General features: G+C 38.8%; 1 protein-coding gene across 1 annotated transcript; it reads right to left on the reverse strand.

Moving 5' to 3' along the window:
• Window positions 1-4,049: 4,049 nt before the first annotated feature.
• Sult1b1 (sulfotransferase family 1B member 1) lies at window positions 4,050-20,520 on the reverse strand. The gene is made up of 7 exons (XM_028864031.2): window positions 20,257-20,520; window positions 19,814-19,942; window positions 16,656-16,753; window positions 15,608-15,734; window positions 14,927-15,021; window positions 7,068-7,248; window positions 4,050-4,248 (listed from the first exon to the last, which is right to left on the reverse strand). The coding sequence occupies exons 1-7, from the start codon at window positions 20,402-20,404 to the stop codon at window positions 4,127-4,129; spliced, it is 900 nt and encodes a 299-aa protein (XP_028719864.1). The 5' UTR covers window positions 20,405-20,520; the 3' UTR covers window positions 4,050-4,126.
• Between the last annotated feature and the right edge of the window lie 932 nt (window positions 20,521-21,452).

Raw genomic sequence — 21,452 nt, forward strand, 5'->3', positions numbered from 1 at the left:
ATTCTCCATTTACCAGATTTCTTTTTAATAACAAATACAGGAGAATTCCAAGGGTTGGTTGATTCTTCAATATGCTGAGCATTTAACTGTTCTTCTACCAGCTCTTCTAAAGCCTGGAGTTTCTCTGTTGTTAAAGGCCATTGCTGAACCCATACAGGCTTGTCTGTTAACCATTTTAAAGGTAGAGCTGTTGGTGTCTTTGGAAGACCATCAGTTGTTGTGCCCTGTTCTTGTATAATATGGATGGCTGGTGACCACTCATTAGAAAAATATCCTCTAATATTTCTCTCAGAAACATGTGCTAGTTTATGATTTGTTTCTGAGATTGGAGGGATGTTAATTTGAGTATTCCATTGTGGAACAGTTCTTGACCCCACAGGTGCCTAGCTGTGGTAGCCACATATGGTTTTAATTTTCCTCTCTGTCCTTCTGGACCTATACATTCGAGCCATCTTGCACTCTGTTTCACTTGAGATAATGTCCCAGTTCCTAACAGTTGAGCGTTTACCTCCTGAAGAGGCCAAGTTGGATGCCAAATTTCTGGTACAATTATGGTAACGTCAGCACCTATGTCTACCAGATCAGACAACAAAACACCATTTATTCATAGTGTTAATTTTGGTCTTTGTTCATTAATAGAAGTTTGCCAAAAAATTTTCTTTATGTTTTCTCCTGAATTTTCTATTCTCTATGTTTCATCATCCCGAGCAATCTGGTGTATTCCAATAGGCATTTGGTTATTTAATTGCTCTGAGTAGGGGTTTCCTCTATGACTGCAGGAAAGGTCTGAACTGGATTTGCTGTGGGGGCCTGCCTGAGGCCCCTCTGGGAGTTTCCCGGAGACCAAGGCAAAGAATTACCTGGCCTGTCCCTTGTTGATCTACATTCCTCGGTCCAGTGTTTTCCCTTACCACACCTTCTGCATACTCCAGAAGGAAGGGGCATTCTGTTGCCATTGTTCCTTGAAGAAACATTGTTTCTAGGAATGACCTGTTTACAGTCCCTTTTCAAATGTCCTTGCTTTCCACATCCAAAACATCTGACATTCCTCAAACCTCTTGAAATTGCTTCTCCTATCCACATATCATTTTGGTCATAAGACTCAATTAGCGGTAGCTCCACCAGGGCAGGCCTGAGTTGTTTGTAGCATCGGCTTTAAGCAAGTAGCTCCCGCTTGTAGCTATGATAGGCCGAGCTAGGCCCGAGCTGGGGAACTGGGGAGCCGGCAGGCCGCCAAGTCACCACAACCGGCTATGTGTAGCTCAGGTCTGAGCAGGGCTGTACGTACCATAAACATTGGGTGCCAGATGTAGATTAACGGTCTTGTTAAATAAGAAACACACAGCCAATGCAGAGATGAAAGCCAAGAGGTCAGAGCAGTAGCTAAGGGTTAAAAACCTTACCCTTCACTGCCGATGCTGTCCTCCTCCTTTTTATTGACTTTCTATTCTGCCTTCTCATTGGTTGTAAACCCAACCACATGACTTTCTCGTCACTGCCCATCTATACAGACCTCCAGGTCTTCTATGGTTGGTATTGAGATTAAAGGTGTATGTCTCCATGCTGGATGTATCCTTGAACACACAGAGATCTGCCTAGCTCTGCCTCCCAAATGATGGGATTAAAGGCGTGCACCACCACCACCACCACCACCACCACCACCACCACCACCACCCAGCTTCTGCTATGGCTTGCTATTAGCTCTGACCCCCAAGCAACTGTATTTATTAACATACAAATAAAATCACATTTCAGTACAAATAAAATATCAACATAGAATGTAATTCTTGTTTCTGCTTGGAAATTGGTGAATAAGAAAACAAAATAAAGCATCATAAGTTAACTTACTGGTAATATTTTGGATAACATAAAAAAACACAAAGGTCACTGAAAGGTAAAGAAATATGCTTACTTTTTTTCTAGTAACTGGGTGCTGTATCAGAATCTGTCACACTCACTTAGTAATGATAATAAGGCAAATAAGTATGTGCTGGTTCAGCTTATTGTCTTTTTAAGAAAAGTATTCTACAACACTGGTTCTTAGCCTTCCTAATGCTGTGCCCCTCATGTTGTGACCCCCTAACCATAAAATTATTTTCATTGTTACTTCATAATTGTAATTTTGCTACTGTTATGAATCATAATGTAAATGTAAAAATGCATATGATCTTAGGAGACCCCCATGAAAGGGTCATTCAACTGCCAAAAGGTGACAACCCACAGATTGAGAACTACCATTCTAGAAAGTGAAATTATTTTTCAATACCACCAAATATTCCATTTAACATCTAAAAAATATTTCTAAGCATTAGAACACATGTTTCATAACTTGAAAAACATTTATAAAGCATGCTATGAAGCAACTATCTCCATAACCAGAGATGTGTCTCTTCTAGGGGTTTGCATTTAGCACTGGAATGCTTCTTTGCTGGGATTGAAGCAGAGACCTGTTATAGCTAAAGCTCACTTGTAAAATAACGATACTTCAACTACTTCCCATCGCAACTATGGTTGAGGGTGTGTCTATAATGTAAACAAACCCTCCATCCCTTAAACAGGTAAGGGAGAAATCCAGAGCACCTCAACCAGCTTTAAACTGCAGACAGTCTGGATGCAATTTGACGTAGGTTGATATAACCTACAGGCAGAAAACCAAGACAAATTTGGAGTTGAGAAACAAATTGTCCAAGGAGGCATCTATCCAGTGGTTGTTCTATGTATCCCCCACCTCTGTCTGCTGACAGGATAGATTTCCTCAGACTAGAAACTCTATCTTTGGGCACTAGATTGGGAAGATTTCATATGCAGTGAAAATTTGATCTTATGAAATGAAAGTAGTATTGTTGGATCCAAATATACTCAGGTTTGGGTAATCTAAGCAACACAGTGATAGATGGTTCTGGGAAATGCAAAAGGGTTGGTTGAGAGGACCCCCCAGAGAGGGGGAAATTGATTATAGACCCTGAGCAAACTCTCAGAGATAAGCTCAAGTCCCAAGAGAAGAGCTCTAAACAGAATAATGTAAGCCTTTCACTCATCGAATGTGGTGGTATTGTGTTCCCCAAAATATTGTGCACCCTAATAAACTTACCTGGGGTCAGAGAACAGAACAGCCACTAGATACAGAGGCTAGAAAATGGTGGCACTCACACCTTTAATCCTAGCTTTTTGGAGGCATGGATCTCTGTGAGTTCAAGGCCACACTGGAAATAGGCAGGCATGGTGATTCACGCCTTTAATCCCAAGAAGTGAGTCTTTAATCCCAAGGAGTGATGGCAGAAAGCAGAAAAGTATATAAGATGTGAAGACCAGAAACTAGAAGCTTTTAGCTGGTTAAGCTTTTAGGCTTTGGAACAGCACACACAGTTCAGCTGAGAGGTATCCAGTCTGAGGAAACAGAATGAGCTTAGAAATTGGCAAGGTGAGGTAGCTGTGGCTTGTTCTGCTTCTCTCATCTTCCAGCATTCACCACAATAACTGGCCTTAAGTTTGATTTAATTAATAAGACCTTTTAAGATTCCTGTTACATGGAGACTTAGAAATAAGATAAAATATAGAAAACTATTTCCAAAATCTCAGTTATTAGATCTGGGACATGAACTGTGTTATCCAAATAGAACCATGGCAGAAGGATGAGTAATGGCTCACATAACAGCATGAAAACCTATAGATAGCCAGGGAGCACAGTGTCCTGGAGCAGGTATTCAGGAAAGAAAAAACAGGGCAAGTGTTGTAAAATGCAGCCCATGTGCAACCAGGCAGACTGTTTCTACAGCAAGGGGAACAATTCTAAATACTGCTATGCGGGAGACTGAATAGAAAAGTGCAGTCTCCTCTGCAATGTTCTTAGGAATGTGAATGCAAGTTTCATACCCATATCCATGTTATGAAAAACCAAGACCAGTGATTTTCTTCAAAAATACTATTTCTTCAATTCAGTAGTCACCCAAGAATTTGCAGACGTACCCTTTGAAAAATAAGATAACAAAAGAGCTTGGCTCTAGAAAATTTGAAAAATTACTTGCTGAGGCATGTGTAGGACATATTTAATCAGTGTTTTAAAAGCATATTTCTCCTTCACAAATTTATTTGACTTCTCGGTCAAGTTACTATTTCAAGTTGCAGCTTAAGCGCTTTGAATCTCTGTGCAGAACTTCAGTGTTGTTCCAGACATTTCCTTCTTATAGATGGCATCAAATTTCTCATTTTGGGCCACTGTGAAGTAATTTTTCCAGTCACCAACAACACCTAAAATAACAAGAACACATGAAAGAATAAAATATGAATTATAAGGAAAAGCTAATATTCACCAAGGGAAAGGCTGGGTACTTAAGGAATGAATTTGAAAACACGGCATTTGGTTTCAAAGATATTCTAATTTGAAACAAAGACGACTGGTGTATATGCATATACATTTATCCTGATATAAATTTTGTCTGATGGAGCTTTAAAAATAATCTCCTGTTGAATAAATATGACTATTTTAAGGCATCCATTAAAACTTAAACATTATTGTTGGTAAAACAAGCTTATACCTAAGCACAGAGCTCATATTTCAAGAGTTATTTTGAGAGAGATAATTTTCCTATCTAAATTCTCAAGAAGTATACTGTTTCATAAAGGAGATCTTATATTTTGTTGACTGTCCTGGGTCATGGAGTTATAGCTCAATCTTCAGTAGTAAGAGCGAATTTCATTCTCTCGGATAGACATAAAGTCTCTACAAAGAACTGTTCATCATCTAAAAGAGCTCTCAAATGGGAAACAGATGAGTTGAACTTCCTGGAATTTACAAATGAGAATTCTGTGATAATTGGAAGATACTTGTCCCCCAATTCACAAAATTTATACTTCATTTGTATTTTAGGTGAGAATAACATTAAAGACAAACACATAAATCTCCTGGGCTATCTTGAGACAAACATATGACTTTGAATGTTTGAATAACTCATGCAGGTATCCATGAGGAGCCTGTACTATATGACTATATTTGAGTTGTTGAATAAACATGCACTTCTTCAACTGAATGAATGAACAAATGAATCTAGACAACAGCCACCAATATTAGACATATGTGTATAATTTCTGCTTAGAAAGTATTCTAAATTGTTACATATCATTTCATGCAGTTGTTTTCTCAAATTTTATACCATAAGTATTTGTTTTTACATATTTTGTCAATGACGCAAGCAGAACTTTGGCTGGCTAGTTGATGTGTTTGATGTCATTGATTTAGACAGCATTATAGCCTGGATAAAGCTTGGATCAGTCTAACCACAGGACATGTTATTTTCTTCCTCTACAGGAGATGTAAAGACTTTACAGTTGTCACATTAGCCTGTATTCTTCCATGATGAAGTTGCACAAAACATCAGTTCCAGACAAGAAGCTCCTTTGCTCTACTCATCAATATTTGAGCTAATATGAAAGATTGCATCCATCTTCATATGACTGGAGTTAAACTCTTCGGGAAATTACAGAGTTAAACTCTTCGGGAAATTACATTCAATTACATGACTGAATTTGACTGCTTTAATAAAAGAGATTGTTTTTAAAGCTCTGTCAGATGATCTTTACACGAATATAAATGAATATGCATATACATAAGTCATTTTGTACCAAATTAGAATAATAATAATGATGCTTTTCTTTGTTCTGTTATATTAGAAATTATCTTTGGAGCCAAATGTAGTGTTTTCCAAATAAATTTAACATTAAAACAACCTGATACTTTAGTAAGATTAAAATTGCAATTAAAATATCATACTATAATGCTTTTCAAAATTGTTTTGATTGTATGTCTATGTCCACACACGTTCCTGGAGTTATTCTTATATACCAGCACAAAAGAGAGTCATATTCCTCTGTAGCTATAAATAATAAACAATAATAAAAATAGCAGTTGGCATTAGTAAGAATGAAACATCTAATTTTTTAAGTTAATTTATGAAGTGTGTTGATTTAGTATTCTTGAAATTGACTATTTATAAGAAACCATAATACATATGAATAGCTGCTGTGGGATGTTCTGTATGTCCTGTGGGAGCCCTTCTTGGGTTCTTTGTGGCGTTACCCAGCAGGTCCGCATAGAGGATGATTAGGACCATGGGCCTGAGTGCAGGTGTCTGAGATGGTCTGCACTTGGCTGTGCTGGGGGATGGTCTGTATGTCAAGTTGCTCTGATTGGTCAATAAATAAAACCTGATTGGTCGTGGCTAGGCAGGATATATAGGCGGGACTAACAGAGAGGAGAAATAAAAGAACAGGAAGGCAAGAGACACTGCAGCCGCCGCCATGACCAGCAGCATGTGAAGATGCCGGTATGCCACCAGCCACGTGGCAAGGTATAGATTTATGGAAATGGACTAATTTAAGCTATAAGCACAGTTAGCAAGAAGCCTGCCACGGCCATACAGTTTGTAAGCAATATAAGTCTCTGTGTTTACTTGGTTGGGTCTGAGCGGCTGTGGGACTGGCGGGTGACAAAGATTTGTCCTGACTGTGGGCAAGGCGGAAAACTCTAGCAACAAATAGCTTCATAGTATTCAAAAAATTTCAACAGTAAATTTCATACTCTGCTAAGTTAAATTTGGACTCTACTTCCTGTAATTCAGATGGGATCTGTAAAGAGGGAAAAAAATCCCATAAGGAAAAGAAAGTTCTTTTTGGTGAATGTCTTCATAAAAAATGAAAATTATTTTCTAAATTATATGGGACTTTAAAGAAGTTGAATTTTACTAGATAAACTACCATTGGGGAAAGAAAAGGGTCTATGCCTATTTATAGAATGGAGTAGAAAGACAAATATGAAATTGCATGATAATTGTGAAAGTCAATTATATTTAGAATAGTAAATAAGAAAAAATTATTTATCAAACCCCTATAACTATGTACATTATTTTTCTTTGTAAGATTGAACCTAATAAAGCAACTTTTGACTACATATGCTTTTAATTTTCATTGATTTCCTACGAAGAACTGATAAAAAGTTAATGAAACAGTAGAAATCACAGAACTGGCTCTTCATAAGAAATTAAAGTTGGGAATTACATTCAGCAAAGTTTTACCTTTTCGCATGAAAGGGGACTTGCTGTGATCCATTATTGATGGGGGCAAATGGGTATAATTGACCAGGGGGTTGTCCTTCATCATTTCAAAGGAGGTGTGATGGATGATCCTGTCCAAGGTCTCCTTGTCCAAGGTCTTGCCTAGAAAGCTGGCAATCTTTTTGATTTCTTCCTTTGGGTTCTGTCAGTGAGTGAGATGATGAATGCAAGGAAATAACAAACATGTAAACCACTCACACAATTTACAAAATGGTGCAGCTTTTATAATTACATTCTTATGATTGAGTCTGTATATGTAAGCCTCTGTATTCAGGAGTTTGGAGAAGAAAGATTAAAGCCTCAAGGTCTGCTGCACTACACAGAAAGACACTAATTCAACAAACAAATGAATGGGCTGGGGAGAGAGCTCAGTGGTTAAGAGCACACACTGCTCTTTCAGAGGACACGTTGGTTCCCAGTCCCCACGTAGTATACACCACAGCCTCTGACTCCAGCTTCCAGGAGCAGGCTCCACTGGCCTCTAAGAGCATATGCACTCACATACACAGACAGACACACACAAACATCACTATAAAACTTAACCAACAGTCATCATCTCATTTCAGTTATAGAACAGCATGGGCTTAATATTTACAACTCTCAATTAGGCAATTAAATCTTCATTGATATTTCAAAAGATTTTGAAAAAAATCATATTGAAGCTATAATAGAGAGACATGATTTAGAATTTAACAAAATGTACTGTCTACTGTGATGTTAAGATGTTGGTATCAATGCAAAGTAGAAGAAACAGCTTAAATTCTTAGTGTTAGCACTCAGGCATTTATGCTGGCCTGCTGTGGGTCCTGACAGGATAGTCATCAGCCACAGCCACTCCCTGTACACATCCGCTACATCCTCTTATAAAAGGCAAACCCCTCCCACCTCTCTCTGTCTCTCTGTCTCTGTCTCTGTCTCTCTGTCTCTCTCTGTCTCTCTCTCTCTCTCTCTCTCTCTCTCTCTCTCTCTCTCTCTCTCTCTCTCTCTCTCTCTCTCTCTCTCTCTCTCTCCTGCTACTCTCACCCTCAAAGACTGCTTCTGCGCTCCCTTCCCTCCCTCCAATAAACCACCCATATAAGTTCTGTTGCTCGGTGTGACTTTCTGGTACTCCTTGGCTCCAACCCACCAAAGTTGCCCTTCGGCAGCCTTTAAACTACAACATTGGTGCTGAGACTCTGGCAGGCTCTCTTGGTGGTCCCTCCTGCCCAGCCCACGGGCGGCCTGAGGCACACTAGGATCCTGTTCCCAGTCTACCTGAAACAGATTCACTTTCCACCTAACTGACCACTGGGCTCTCCACCCAACACTGGTACGATTGATAATGTCCCCTTCTCCTGGTCAGTGCAAACTCTTCCCTGGACCAGTAGGAGTGACTATTGAGCATCTGGCACCCCTCTGGTGTTCTTGGAGGTGGAGGACCCCCAACCTCTTCCTTTAAAAATACAGTTGACCCTCTTCACCGACACTCACCCGGACCATTTCCCACAAGTGAAGCTTACTCTCTAGAGCGTGTTTTCTTGCCTTTTGGCCTCACCCTCAAGCCCTGGCACCTGGAGACCACATCTTTCTTGGGCTCAGAGCCCTCAACCCCTATTCTTGCATGACAACATACTGAACAGCTTGTGCCTACTTAATCTGATTCTCCCTGGATTCATGGGACACTAGGAATTTCAGGCTTTTGGATCTTATTTCTCTCCCTCACTCATGGGAACTGCACCTTCCACCATACATCCAAGCTCCCTCTTGGGATACCTTTTGGAAAACCCCAGACCTCTACACTCAGTACTGGACTTCAGGACTTAACTTACCTATCTTTGCTGTCAAATCTGGTCCCAATCCCCCTTAGATAATCAATCCAAATGGCCACTTACCAGAACCCTATATCCTGATATTTCACGGGACCTTTGCAACTGCTGCCAGTGATTGGACAGACAGAAGGGGGTATCCTATGTCCAGACTTTCTCTTATCTTCACTCCAAGCCCCCACTCTGTTCTTTCTTCCTGTTCCTCTACTCAGCTCCTGCTATGAAGCCTGTTAAGGTGCATGTTCCCTTTTCATTAAGTGAACTCTCTCAGAAAACAAAACAAAACAAAACTGGGGTCTTCTATATCTAACTCTACTTCTTTCCTTAAAGAATTACAATGTTGGTTTCTGCAGCCTCGGCAGCAGCCTGCCTCTGCAGCCAAAGCAGTTACATCATCATCACCTGTTGCCATATCCCTTTCCACCATCAGCTATGAGACACCCTTTAAAAGTGCCCACCAGGCAGAGCTTGTTGTCTTCGCCTCTTCTCTTACCTCTTCTTTTCTCTATTGCCTCTCTTCTTCCTTTTGTCTGCTTGCTTCTGTCTCCACTCTGATGCAGCCTTTTGTTCTCCTCTCCCCCCTCCCCCAATAAACCTCTTGCACTAACTTTGTTGCGCATGGTGCATTTGCTTAGTGGCAGACCTTGGCAGGGCCCGCTGAAAGGTACCCGCTTCATGCTTGGGGTCTATCCCCCTGCTCCACCAGCAACATACCCACTCTCTTCCACCTGCAATGAATCTGCATCCTCATTCACCAACGATGTTGTCTTCTACTCTATATCAGCAATTAAGTCTCTGGTGGGGCTACCCACCTCTGACAATTACCCTGAATGTGAGGCTTCATTTCTTGAGCACAGTTCTCTCCCCACCTTCTGGCTTTTCTTGAAGTTCTAGTGCCAGGCGACTGTGTCTCTTTCAGGCTCAGAGCCCTCTGTCCCTGTTCTTGCATGATGACATACTGAACAGTTTGTGCCTACTCAGCCCTTGGCCCTTGTTCTTTGCTTTCCTGATGACATACTAAGCAGCTTTTGCCTGCTGGATCTGAGCTCCCTTGATCCCTGGAATGCTAGGAATTTCAGGCCTTTGAATCTTCTTCCTATGCCTCATCCTTGGGAACCGTGTCATATACCTCCAAGTTCCCCATTGGGATGCCTTTTGGAGACCGACTGACCATGCCTTTCAAATCAAATCTGACCTCAGCATTCCTTGGACCAGGCAGCAGGGGAAACAAGAAAGAATTCTCTACTTTCTTTTTCTTTGCTCCAAGACCTGCTTATATCTGTCTGCTCTCCCTCTCTAAATGTCCTACTTATCTTTGCAGCAATGTGGGAGTCAGAGATGGAGAATCCAGCTTCACCTTGCTCAGCACACAACGGTTTTCCTTTTTTATTTATTCAACTCCTGATATATATATATATATATATATATATATATATATATATATATATATATAATGCACACATATGTGTGTATGTGGCTTGGATTTAACTCTATGTGTATGAATGTAATATAATTAATTACAGTAATAAGCCTTACTTAGTTCCCTGTACATGTTTCCAAAGTTAAGCTTAAAACAAGTAACTAGAAACAAAGTTTGTGTATCCATATGTATCTAATAGACAGACACTCCTCAAATGCTTAGAGATCTGAGAACATGACATCTTAAATGTTTAATAAAAAAGCTTTTCATGATAGAGAGACATACCAGCTCCTGGTGGCATCCTCCAAAGAAGATGGATGGGCACAGAAGAACCTCCACTTGGACCTTGCTTTAAATGTGGCTATGCCAGCCACTGAGCAAAATACTGCCTTTCATCTCAATTGCTGCCAAGACCCTCTCCAGACTGTGGAAAACAGGGCACTGGGAAATCGATTGCCACACTTTGCCTAGGCAAAGTAGGCTGTTCTTCTCACAAGTACCTATTCCACAGCAAAGTCTGTCAGATCTCCTGGACCTGGCAGCCAAATACTCTTGCCGCCCTGAGACTTCTGCCTCCAGTGACCATAGAGAACCCTGGGGTATCTGTCTAGGTAGCCAACAAGTCTTTGTCATTTTTAATAGTTTCAGAAGCTACTTGATCTGCACTTCTGCTCACTCAGGTAGAGTTTCCTTCTCAGAACCTTGATGGTGTTTGACGACTAGGCTGATGACAGCTTTGTCATTTTAACAGCAGCAACCAAGCCTTCATCTGCCTTCTCAGTTCTCTCTGTGTGTAAAACTCAGGCCATAGGACTCACTCTCCTAGAGCCAATACTAATTCTAGACACACTTTACCTTGTTACCAGACTCAAAAAAAAGAGATACACTCACAGAACAGATTCCAATGTAACTTTTTACTATCCCTTTATTTAAAGGAACTCACTTTACAATGTCTGCTCTCAGTAATCAACCACCTGTGTCTCCTGGTGAATTAGGTAAAAAGATGTTTTAAGGTGTAGAGTTCATGTGAGGATATGAAAGCTTTAAGATGTAAGGATCAAAGAACATTTGTTTTCTAATGACTCAAAGGCATGAGGATACTGTTATTTCTACAATGTAAATTTCAGTACAGATTATAAAGAGTGGGAATGCTAATGTGTCTAAAACTTACGTTTTGGCAAACTCAAAAAATTCTTGTAAGCTCCAGGGGGTCAACTTGGATCCACCTGGAACAGATCAGATGCTTTCCAGGTAAGTACTGTCAATCAACAGCCTAATTTTCCCCATCTTTTCCTGGTCTTGGGACTCCACTCCCTCAATTACCAGGACCTAAGGAAAAAAAATTCCCCTAAACTTAATTCTACCTTCTGCTCTGCCATCATCTTGCCAGGTATAAGTGGCACTACAGTACAGTACCACAGAGCCTGGACAGCAAAGTGAAACAGCCAGCTATCCTTGGTCAGCATCCCAGCTTGGTCAGCATCCCAGCTTCTTCAGATCCTCCAAAGATGCCAATGGTCCAAGGTCAGCAGGAAGCAGTCTCAAGAACATAGCACCCTCATTCTCGCCTCACCTGTGACCCCCTTCCTATTTCCTCACCTTTTTATAATAAACAAATGGGAGAAATGTTCGCATTCAGGCATTTAAACTGGCCTGCTCTGGGTCCTGACAGGATACATCACCAGCTTCTCTCTCTCTCTCTCTCTCTCTCTCTCTCTCTCTCTCTCTCTCTCTCTCTCTCTCTCTCTCTCCCTCCCTCCCTCCCCTCTCCCTCCCCTCCCTCCCCTCTCCTCCCCCTCTCCTCCCCTCTTCTCTTCTCTCCTCTCTCTCTCTCTTTTCTCTCCTCTCCTCTCCTCTCCTCTCCCTCTCTCCTCTCCCTCTCTCCTCTCCCTCTCTCCTCTCCCTCTCTCCTCTCTCCTCTCTCCTCTCTCCTCTCTCCTCTCTCCTCTCTCCTCTCTCCTCTCTCCTCTCTCCTCTCTCCTCTCTCCTCTCTCCTCTCTCCTCTCTCCTCTCTCCTCTCTCCTCTCTCCTCTCTCTCTCTCTCTCTCTCTCTCTCTCTCTCTCTCTCTCTCTCTCTCTCTCTCTCCCTCTCTCCTCTCTCCCTCTCTCCCTCTCTCCCTCTCTCCCTCTCTCCCTCTCTCCCTCTCTCCCTCTCTCCCTCTCTCCCTCTCTCCCTCTCTCCCTCTCTCCCTCTCTCCCTCCCTCTCCCTTGCTGTTCTTGCCCTGAGAGGCCTCTCCCTCCCTACAATAAACCTTTCAGGTGAGTTCTGTTGTATGGTGTTACTTTTCTTCCCACTACCTTTAGACTACAACAGTTAGTATAGGTTTTGAAATATTTCAAGAAAGGTTTTTTTTTAAAAAGTGGTTAGTTCATGGAAATGAGAGAAGATCTAAAAAAATAGGAAAATAAAAATGAGTGGGGAAAAATTAGTAAATTATTTGATAAAGAAGTTGGACTATATTTATACCGAATAGAGAAATAATAACATTTAAAAACATACTATTAGATATTTGTGTGCATACACACGCATACATATGTACTGACAAAGGATTTGCTGTAAGGGAAGTTTGGGTAATATTTCCAGGATATAGAGAATAATGTAGTCCTTGCCACATCATCATGAAAGAAGTGCTTATCCAATCTTCCTCCACAACACATTCTCAGTAAACAAAACCGAAACCCATATACAAAAAATGTAGAAATTTAGATTTTTTTTCTGGCTTTTTATCTTAATATATACTGTACTGCCATTTACTATTCTTTTTATAGTAATCTTTTTATAAAACATTGTCTATCAGTAACTATATGACAGGAGGCAAAATATTGTCTGCTAAGAGTAACATGTGTAATAGATTTCAGGGTGATTTAAAAAATGTTTGGATATTCCTCAGGCACTCCTTAGGCTAGCCCATGAATCAACCCAAATTTGTCATTTGAATAAATCACATCACCTGAATGAGACAGAAGCTCTTCTAAGGATAGCCAAGGGCCTGTCTCCAAATTGGGGTAATTCAGATTCTCTTTTAGGTTGTCAACTAACTACAACCTGGATATAGTAGAAATTTTCAGATTATTGGAGGTAAGATACAAAAATACCCTGGAGTTTCCCAGAAGTACATTCAGAGAGTATCACCATACACAGGGGCATACTGGCACTAATACTTTGGTTATTACATTCAGTCAGTCATAAAAGTCAGCACATTATGAAAGGTTCCATCTATGTGTAACTCCTGAGCCACAATATTTAAGGTGAGCACTGTATTAGGTACTATCCACATATTTTCAAAATGGATAATTTTTTTAGTTTCTATCATGGATTTGAGAATTGAAAGGTGTTCTAAATTGTATATCTGAAATTTTACAAACTAAAAAAATATTTTTGTAGATTTTACAATGGTGTGTGAGGGTAGGCAGAATTGTCCAATTTTTGTAGAATAGTGACAAAGCACATTGTAGTCATACTGAATAAACGTACTTCATAGAGACTATGTGAATTATAACTTCGTGCACTAAAATTGATACAATGAGAAAGTAAAGAAAGAGAAACATTTGAAAGAGAAAACAGACAAAGCTTGTAACACAATCCAAAGTCTAAAATGTACAAAGGGTAGACCATAATTATACTAAACGTACAACCTAACTAAGAGCTTGGAAAACTGAAAAGAAAAATAAAGTTGATATGGAAAAAGAAAAATACAAGTTGTAAAGTGCTGTGGGATGTTCTGTATGTTAAATGTGTTGCTTTGGTTAATAAATAAAACACGGATTGGCCAGTAGCCAGGCAGGAAGTATAGGCAGGACAAGGAGAGAGGAGAATTCTGGGAAGTGGAAGGCTGAGGAGAGAGACCCACGGCCAGCTGCGACCATGACAAGTGAGATGTAAGGTACCGGTAAGCCATGTGCCACGTGTCAACTTATAGACTAATAGAAATGGGTTAATTTAAGGTATAAGGACTAGATAACAAGAAGACTGCCATGGCCAGTTTGTAGGCAATATAAGTCTCTGTGTGTTTACTTGGTTGGCTCTGAGCAGCTGCGAGACTGGTGGGTGAGAGAGATTTGTCCTGACCGTGAGCCAGGCAGGAAAACTCTAGCTACAGTAAACAATGATTGTTGGAGAACTAAACAAATTTTTGCTTTTGAACATGTTAAATTAACCTGAATATCAGTTTGAAATTCAGTTTAGAAAAAGGTGAAGATCTGGGAATTATACGCAGACAAATATTCATGGAAATGCTGAACAAAAGAGTGAAGGTCAAATTATAGTGAGCAATAGAAAAGGAAAATGACTGCCTGGATATACAGATACCAAGTGCAAAATCATGAGTGTGAATTCCGGTAAGTCCAGGGGAGAATTCGAAGGAAAAGGATGGTTGAAAAATCACATACTAACTAAAAGAAGAAAGGAACAAACATAGATAAATGATTTCACAAAAGCACTTACTGATCTGATTGATAGACATGCAGGTGGAGGTATGGGTAATAGGAAAACAGATATTTCAATTTGGATTCCAATGTTAGCTTGAAAAACAAAAATTAGTGATTTCCCCATGATAGTGTACACATTATTCAGAACAAACATCTAACATGTTACCTGTTTCAAATCTTCATAGTATAAGAAAAGTAGTGGATGATCTTTTTTCTTTTCCCACCAATTCTTAACATGACTGAACCATGAACCATAAGCCACTAAAATAGAAAAAAATAGTATCTCCATAAATGTTTATCAGAATAAAAATTTTTAATAGGTCAATTGTAAAGAAATTTTGTGAAATTTGGTAATCAAAGAAGCTGAGAATATAGGATCAATTTTCAAAAAGTTAAAATTAGCCATTTATAGATGTATATCAACTTTTAAAATATAAATTACAAAGGGAGCATTTCAGGTAAGGATAGATTAGCTGCCATTGAGTTATGCTGATGCCCATGGAAGATTTGCATAACACAGCATCAAGTGTGAGTCTAAATATCACAGATACAGCATGTATAACAGATCTCTCTAATAATGAGCAGAAACATAGGATTAACTTTTAACACTGTGAAGGGATTACAGAATGTCTTCATATGTCATTGATTATCATTACACTTGCAAATTAAATTTTATGGTAAACCTTTAAATGTAGTTACTTTCCTACAATGGAATTTAATATATTAGTATTGAACTTGAATGTTCTGACTTTCAAAAAAAAAGAAAGGAAAATAGATTATTTAAAATTAGTAATATTTGAACTAAAAACTATTTGACATCTTAAAGGTAAGGCTTAGGCCTACCTACCATTTCCAGCTAGGAATTTCTCCAGATATTCTTCCCAGGTGCCAGGAAGAGGTTGTACACTATTCATTAAATCAAAATTATAATACGAGACAGCTACGTCCTTGGCATTTCGAGCCAGATAAATCACCTACGTGAGAGAGAAGAAGAAAAGCAAGGGATGGTGCGTTATTAATAAAAAAAATATATTTATAAATAAATAAAATAGCAGAGTAGTTCTTCTCCTAGAAGTCGTGGATCATAACACTTGCCTACCAGCACTTATAATGTAGAACCTGTTCTCATGAACTTATTAAGGTTTGGTTAGCATACAAAGAAAGTACTTTCATATATAAGAATCATTACACTTTATTTTTACCTACCACACCCCAAATTCTTTACATAATGTCAAGTAAGAAGAACTAGATAATTGTAATAGTAGAGCCACTATTTAAGAAATTATTGCCTACTGAAGGACTTGAAATTGTCTGCTAACCAAACATTCAATCATAAATATTTCACTAAATAATGTCAACAAACCTTCAGATAGGAGCAAATATTTTTTCCTTACATTTTGTTGAGGGCCACATTATCTTGGCACAGAAAGGGGATAAAGTAGCAATATTGTGCTGATGTGAGAATTCTGCTACTTTTAAGCTTAGGAAGTTCATATACATAAATTGAAATTAATTAAAAACACTTAACCATTCATAGTGGCAAACCCCTAATACTGTAGAACTTGGGTGGCTGGGGAAGAAAGATCGGGAGGCTAATATCAATTTCAAGGCCAGCCTGGCAGGTATGGTGATATCCTGTCTCAAATAAAGAAAACAAAACCAGAAAGAGAGGAGGAAAGAGGAGACAAGAAAAGGAGCCAGAAGAGAGATGAAAAGAAAAAAAGAGAGTGGGGGAGGGGAGGGGGGACGCAAAAGAGAGAAGGGGAAAACATCAAGCCCTTCCTTGTGTAGTTTAGTTTTCCGAGGCACAAGGCATGCTACTATTTCTCACAATAAGAGTAGATAAACGGACAGGGTTCAACTGGAAGCAGCTTAGCCTTCAGTCCACACTGTACCTTGCACTTGTTCTCCCAGAAAGATTTTGGGAGTAGATAGGTTGGTAGATGTGTCTTTATAATCCGAGGCGATGGAGTTGTTTTTAAGTATTCAACACCTGGAAATTTCAGTTTAGGGTATTAGAAAGATCAGAGTACAAAGAAGCTCATCTCTCCCACCAACATTTGTAAATGTAATCTTTTGATGTGAGTGTGTGTGCATGTGCATGTGTGTCCATGTGTGTGTCATAGATGTGTTCATGTGTCACAACACTCTTGTAGAGTTAGAGGACAACTTTCAAGAGTCCATCTGCTTCTTGCAATTTGGGTTCCAGGTCCTTGTACCTGTACAGCAAGTAATATTTCCCCCTGAGCGAGCTCACTGTCTTCCATCCCTTTTTTCCCCAGACATTTTGGAGCAATATTAAATGGAGGTGACTTCTGAAATAACTCTAGGCATTTTTCAGAATTCTGGGAGGTGGCATGAGGAGATAGGCATTTGACATTTACCTCACTGTATTAAATTTTCTACTATAGTTTCACTCAGGGAGAGATTTTTAAAATTTTGAGAGTCTTGTTTTATTTTCTTTATCCCAAAATGAAGAAGAAAATATCACTTTGGTAGCTTGGAGTTTTATCACATCTACTTCTTCAGGTCTTCCATACAAACCTTAAAGTCCTATGCATATTTTATTTTCAGTATCATTTAGATCTCCTCTAATCTCTAAACTATCTGCTAATACCACATACTCTTGCCGTTTTCACCATAGGTACACATTCTTCAAAAAACTTGATTAATCAACTCCAAACAATCACCTGTTTCAACTGTTTCTAATTTACAATATAACATCCAGGCCCAGTGTTCTATATAACACTTCTCTGTATGGAACACTGCATGTATTTTGTTATGGTGGCTCAAAGCTTTAATCCAATCCTCAAGAGGCTGAGGCACGAAGATCTTAAGTTCAAGGCATGCTTGATCTTCCTAGAAGTCCATGGTAGCCTGTTTTTTTTTTTTTTTTTTTTTTTTTTTTTTTTTTTTTATAGGGAATGATTCACAGAGTGTTACCATGCTTATTGTCTATGCTGGATCTATACTATATGTCCAATAGAATGGAATTCTTTCAGAACAGGAATATAACATGTTATTTACCAATGAATGTCTTCTTGATTGAAGTTTATGGCCCACAATAAATATTAAGCACCACCCCTTTATAACAATAGAAATAAGGTTGTAAAAAAATCAAATAAAAATCTCAGATGGCCAGTTAAATTTGAGTTTTAGATACATAACAGATGGGTTTTTTTTTGTGTGTGTGTCTCTTATAAAATCTTTGGGATAAATTTATACTAAATTAAATGTTTTATGGTCTGAATTTTAAATGTAATTGGAGGTTAGATGTCCCAGATTTTATCTGGAGATATTAATTAGAAAACTGCAAAATTCCACCATGGACCTCATCATGTCTCCAAACTGGTAGCTCCAGGCATGTTACCCAGCACAGAGAAATGAAAATTGGAATCCTCTGTAGACACAAGCTTCTCTCTGTTAATCTCAGGCTGTCTTTCCCATGCCAGTTCTTCATCCCGCCTCAACAACATAAAACATTTCTCATATTCTTCTGTCTCATAGTCATTTTTCAAGCGAAGTGGTTGAAATGAGCCCTTTATAACCATTAATAGGAATATACGAAGATTTCACAGGTATCCACAATTAGGCTACAGAGTGCTACCTTCACCTCTTGGCTACTAATTCCTCTGAGGCAGTGGGTTTCACCCTTAACCCTGCCCCAAGCAGTAACCCCAGACACCTATACTATTCGGTTTAGTTAATTTTTCATTTTATATTTTTTGTGTGGTATTAAAGTCATTCTTCATTTCCAAGCTTTTATTTTCCCTTCAACTTTAGACAGCAAACTAAAGATCAATAGACCCCCTTCCTCTGGAAGTAAACCTTCTTGCCCTGAGCCACCACTGCTTCAGGGGAGAGTTTGTACTCTGCTGTTTAAACCTGTCTGTCCTCTGGGAAGGACTACCCTCATCCTTCTGTGTTCTGTGATACCTAGGCTCCCAGCAGCTTCACTTGAAGTGACCTTTCACACTTGCCTGTATGACCCACATTTTTCCATTCCCTTTCAGCTTGATTTTTTTTTTTATTAGCCGTCTATCAAAGCCTCTTCTTGATGGTAGTTTTCATGGATAACCTTCATCTTTTGATACTATATTACACTTTTGTGAGCCAACATTCTTGCTTCCTAGTGCCAATTACTGTGAAAACTTGCTGAATGAATATATTCCAACTGATTATTTAAAAATACTCAATACCTGATATCTAAAGTTTTATAAAAAAATTATTAATAACCTTCCCAACTTTCCAAATAACACCTGGCTTCATATTTGGTTGACCTAGATAAACTTTTGAACTCATCTTTCTTTCTTCATTTTCCTCACATTACTTAGGTAATCTGTCTGTCAATCAATCCAAAATATACCTCTCACATCCTAAATTCAACCCCACAATATCAACTAGGGTAGACTTTCTATTTTAAAGAGCAAAAATACAACTCAATGACTCTTACTTGATTAAAGCCATTCAATATCTTCCCTACCATGTTTAGAATAAAATTAAAGAAACTTTTAAGCACTCCACGCCTTATTTAATCCATCGCTATATGATTTTTAATTGCTTTGCATCCTACTCCCAGCCATTCCTTCACTGCTGTTTTAGTTCATGCATTGCCCTGACCCTGAAGATTTGTCCTCTTAAATCCCTTTACACTTAGATGCTTCACATTCCTAGAAAATGTTTTCCCAAAATGCATGTAAAACGTTGGGCCTTAATTAAATGCAGCTAGGCATGAATACAATCTAAGGCCGTCCTTCTTATAATTATATCTCATATAGTCTTGTTCTTTGACTATGGAAAACTAGTAGAATTGCTATGTTATAAATTGATTTACTTTCTAACATTACAACATTTCTGTACATTCCTTGATGAGAGGATTTTACTAATAATTCATAGCTAACCCACAACATGAATAATTCTTCATAATTATGCAAACATTTATGCTCTATTTCTTTGTTCTTTCTTTCTTCTTTTTTTCTGAGTTGGAATTACAAATAGATGCTAGATGAGAATACTCTTGCAAAATTACAATCATCAGAAGATTTATATTTACCTGATATTCTTAGTTCAGGGATAGTCAGTTCCAACATTGGAACTTTAGAAGTAATGACATCTCGCTTACATTTTTCAACATTTCCATCATTTAGAACCATGTCTACAATTTCACTAATCCAAGTAGTACCTGTAACAAAAGTCATCATTTTAAAAATCAGTGGTCAGTTTCTTTGTTTTAATGTTCTTTTGGTTTTATTTATTGATATATCTTTGAGAAGCTCATGTATGTAATGGCAGGCCTGCCCATTTCTGAATGAGACAGGAAGAGTGGATGGGAAGGGGGGTAGATGGAAGTTGGGGAGAGAAAACAGGATGGGAAAAGGGAGAGGAAACTGTAATCCATATGTAAAATAAATGAATAAAGTTAATAAAATAAAATTAAAACAATCTTATAAACAAAAGGTGAGGTTAGACCTGCGTTATTTAGGACACAGGACTCACCTGATTTAGGGTATGTGGTTATCACAAGGTCATCTTTTCTGCTCTGGAACTCTTCAATCCTTTCCCAGTCAAGTGCAAAAGCATAGACCATGGGACAGCCATGGATCATTTTCAGATCTTTTCTCCAAACATCTTCTGGGGTACCCATTTTTGTAGCAGGTGGCTGAATAGGCGGCTTTTTAACAGTTCAACTGCGGAGAAAAGGAAGGAATAAAAGTCAGAATCTGTGTAACGAATGTTAAGCTTAAGACACAACAGTATAGTACAAAGTGCACTTTGGCTTTATCACACTGTGCCTGGAAGCACATAGGTATCTTGTGAGTAATGCTACAAACTGGCAAGGGTGGAGATTGGCTCCCTAACAACAAGAATAAAGGTCTTTAGCAGAAACACTGAAGGGAAGGGGAACTACGCGTCTATGAATGAAGTCATTTTTCACAGGAATATGCTAAAAATTCTCCATTGACAGTAAAATATCAGCGTTTTAGTTGTGCCTCATTTTTCTCTAGGGTTACTCTACTTTCACTCTGACTTTTAATGTCATATATTTTGACATATATTACTGCATACAGTTTGTCCTCTTCTATGAGTTGTTTCTCTGTCACTAGTCTTAAGGAAATGATTCAGGATGTACCCTACTGTGGTTATTTGTATGTGTGAGTATGCCCATACATGCAAATATAGACTTTAGCTATATTGAGCCTATTGGAATTGTGGATATTTAGTTTCTATTAAATATGATAAAGCTATACACTAATTCTTGATTTTCAATTTAGTTTCTAGTACTGTTTTACATTTATAATGTAAGCAGTCATATCTGACACAAGTTCTGGACCATGCACCCTGTGCCTTTGACCTCTTCTGAGATCTTGTTATAAACGCAGGACAGCCAGGTCCCCATGTAGACTTAGAATCTACATTTTACCAAGACCCTCCAGTTCCCTCTCTTCAAATTTGAGGGAGACTTTAAGTCACTTTAATTAATACCTAACAATGTAGGTTGTAAATATGTAATTGTTGAAATGAATTCAATGTCTTCAAGAAACATATTGCATTGACTATTTTTAATACCCATTACCACCCTTTCTCACCCAGTCTTAAGATGCATCTTTCATTTTGTATATGGAATAAGGGAACAGCTGTAGTCTGTCTTCACTGAGGCTTACAGAGAAGGAGTGGCCACCAGGAATAGACTT

The sequence above is a fragment of the Peromyscus leucopus genome, chromosome 10 (assembly GCF_004664715.2).
Source record: "Peromyscus leucopus breed LL Stock chromosome 10, UCI_PerLeu_2.1, whole genome shotgun sequence".
NCBI lineage: Eukaryota > Metazoa > Chordata > Mammalia > Rodentia > Cricetidae > Peromyscus > Peromyscus leucopus.

Coding starts and splice junctions, on each gene's coding strand:
- Sult1b1 (XM_028864031.2), bottom strand. CDS start 20,404: ATGGGTACCCCAGAAGATGTTTGGAGAAAAGATCTGAAAATGATCCAT. Junction 7,249..14,926: donor ACTATGAAGATTTGAAACAG/GTAACATGTTAG, acceptor ACTCACTGACAG/AACCCAAAGGAAGAAATCAA. Junction 4,249..7,067: donor GTCCCCTTTCATGCGAAAAG/GTAAAACTTTGC, acceptor TTGTTATTTTAG/GTGTTGTTGGTGACTGGAAA.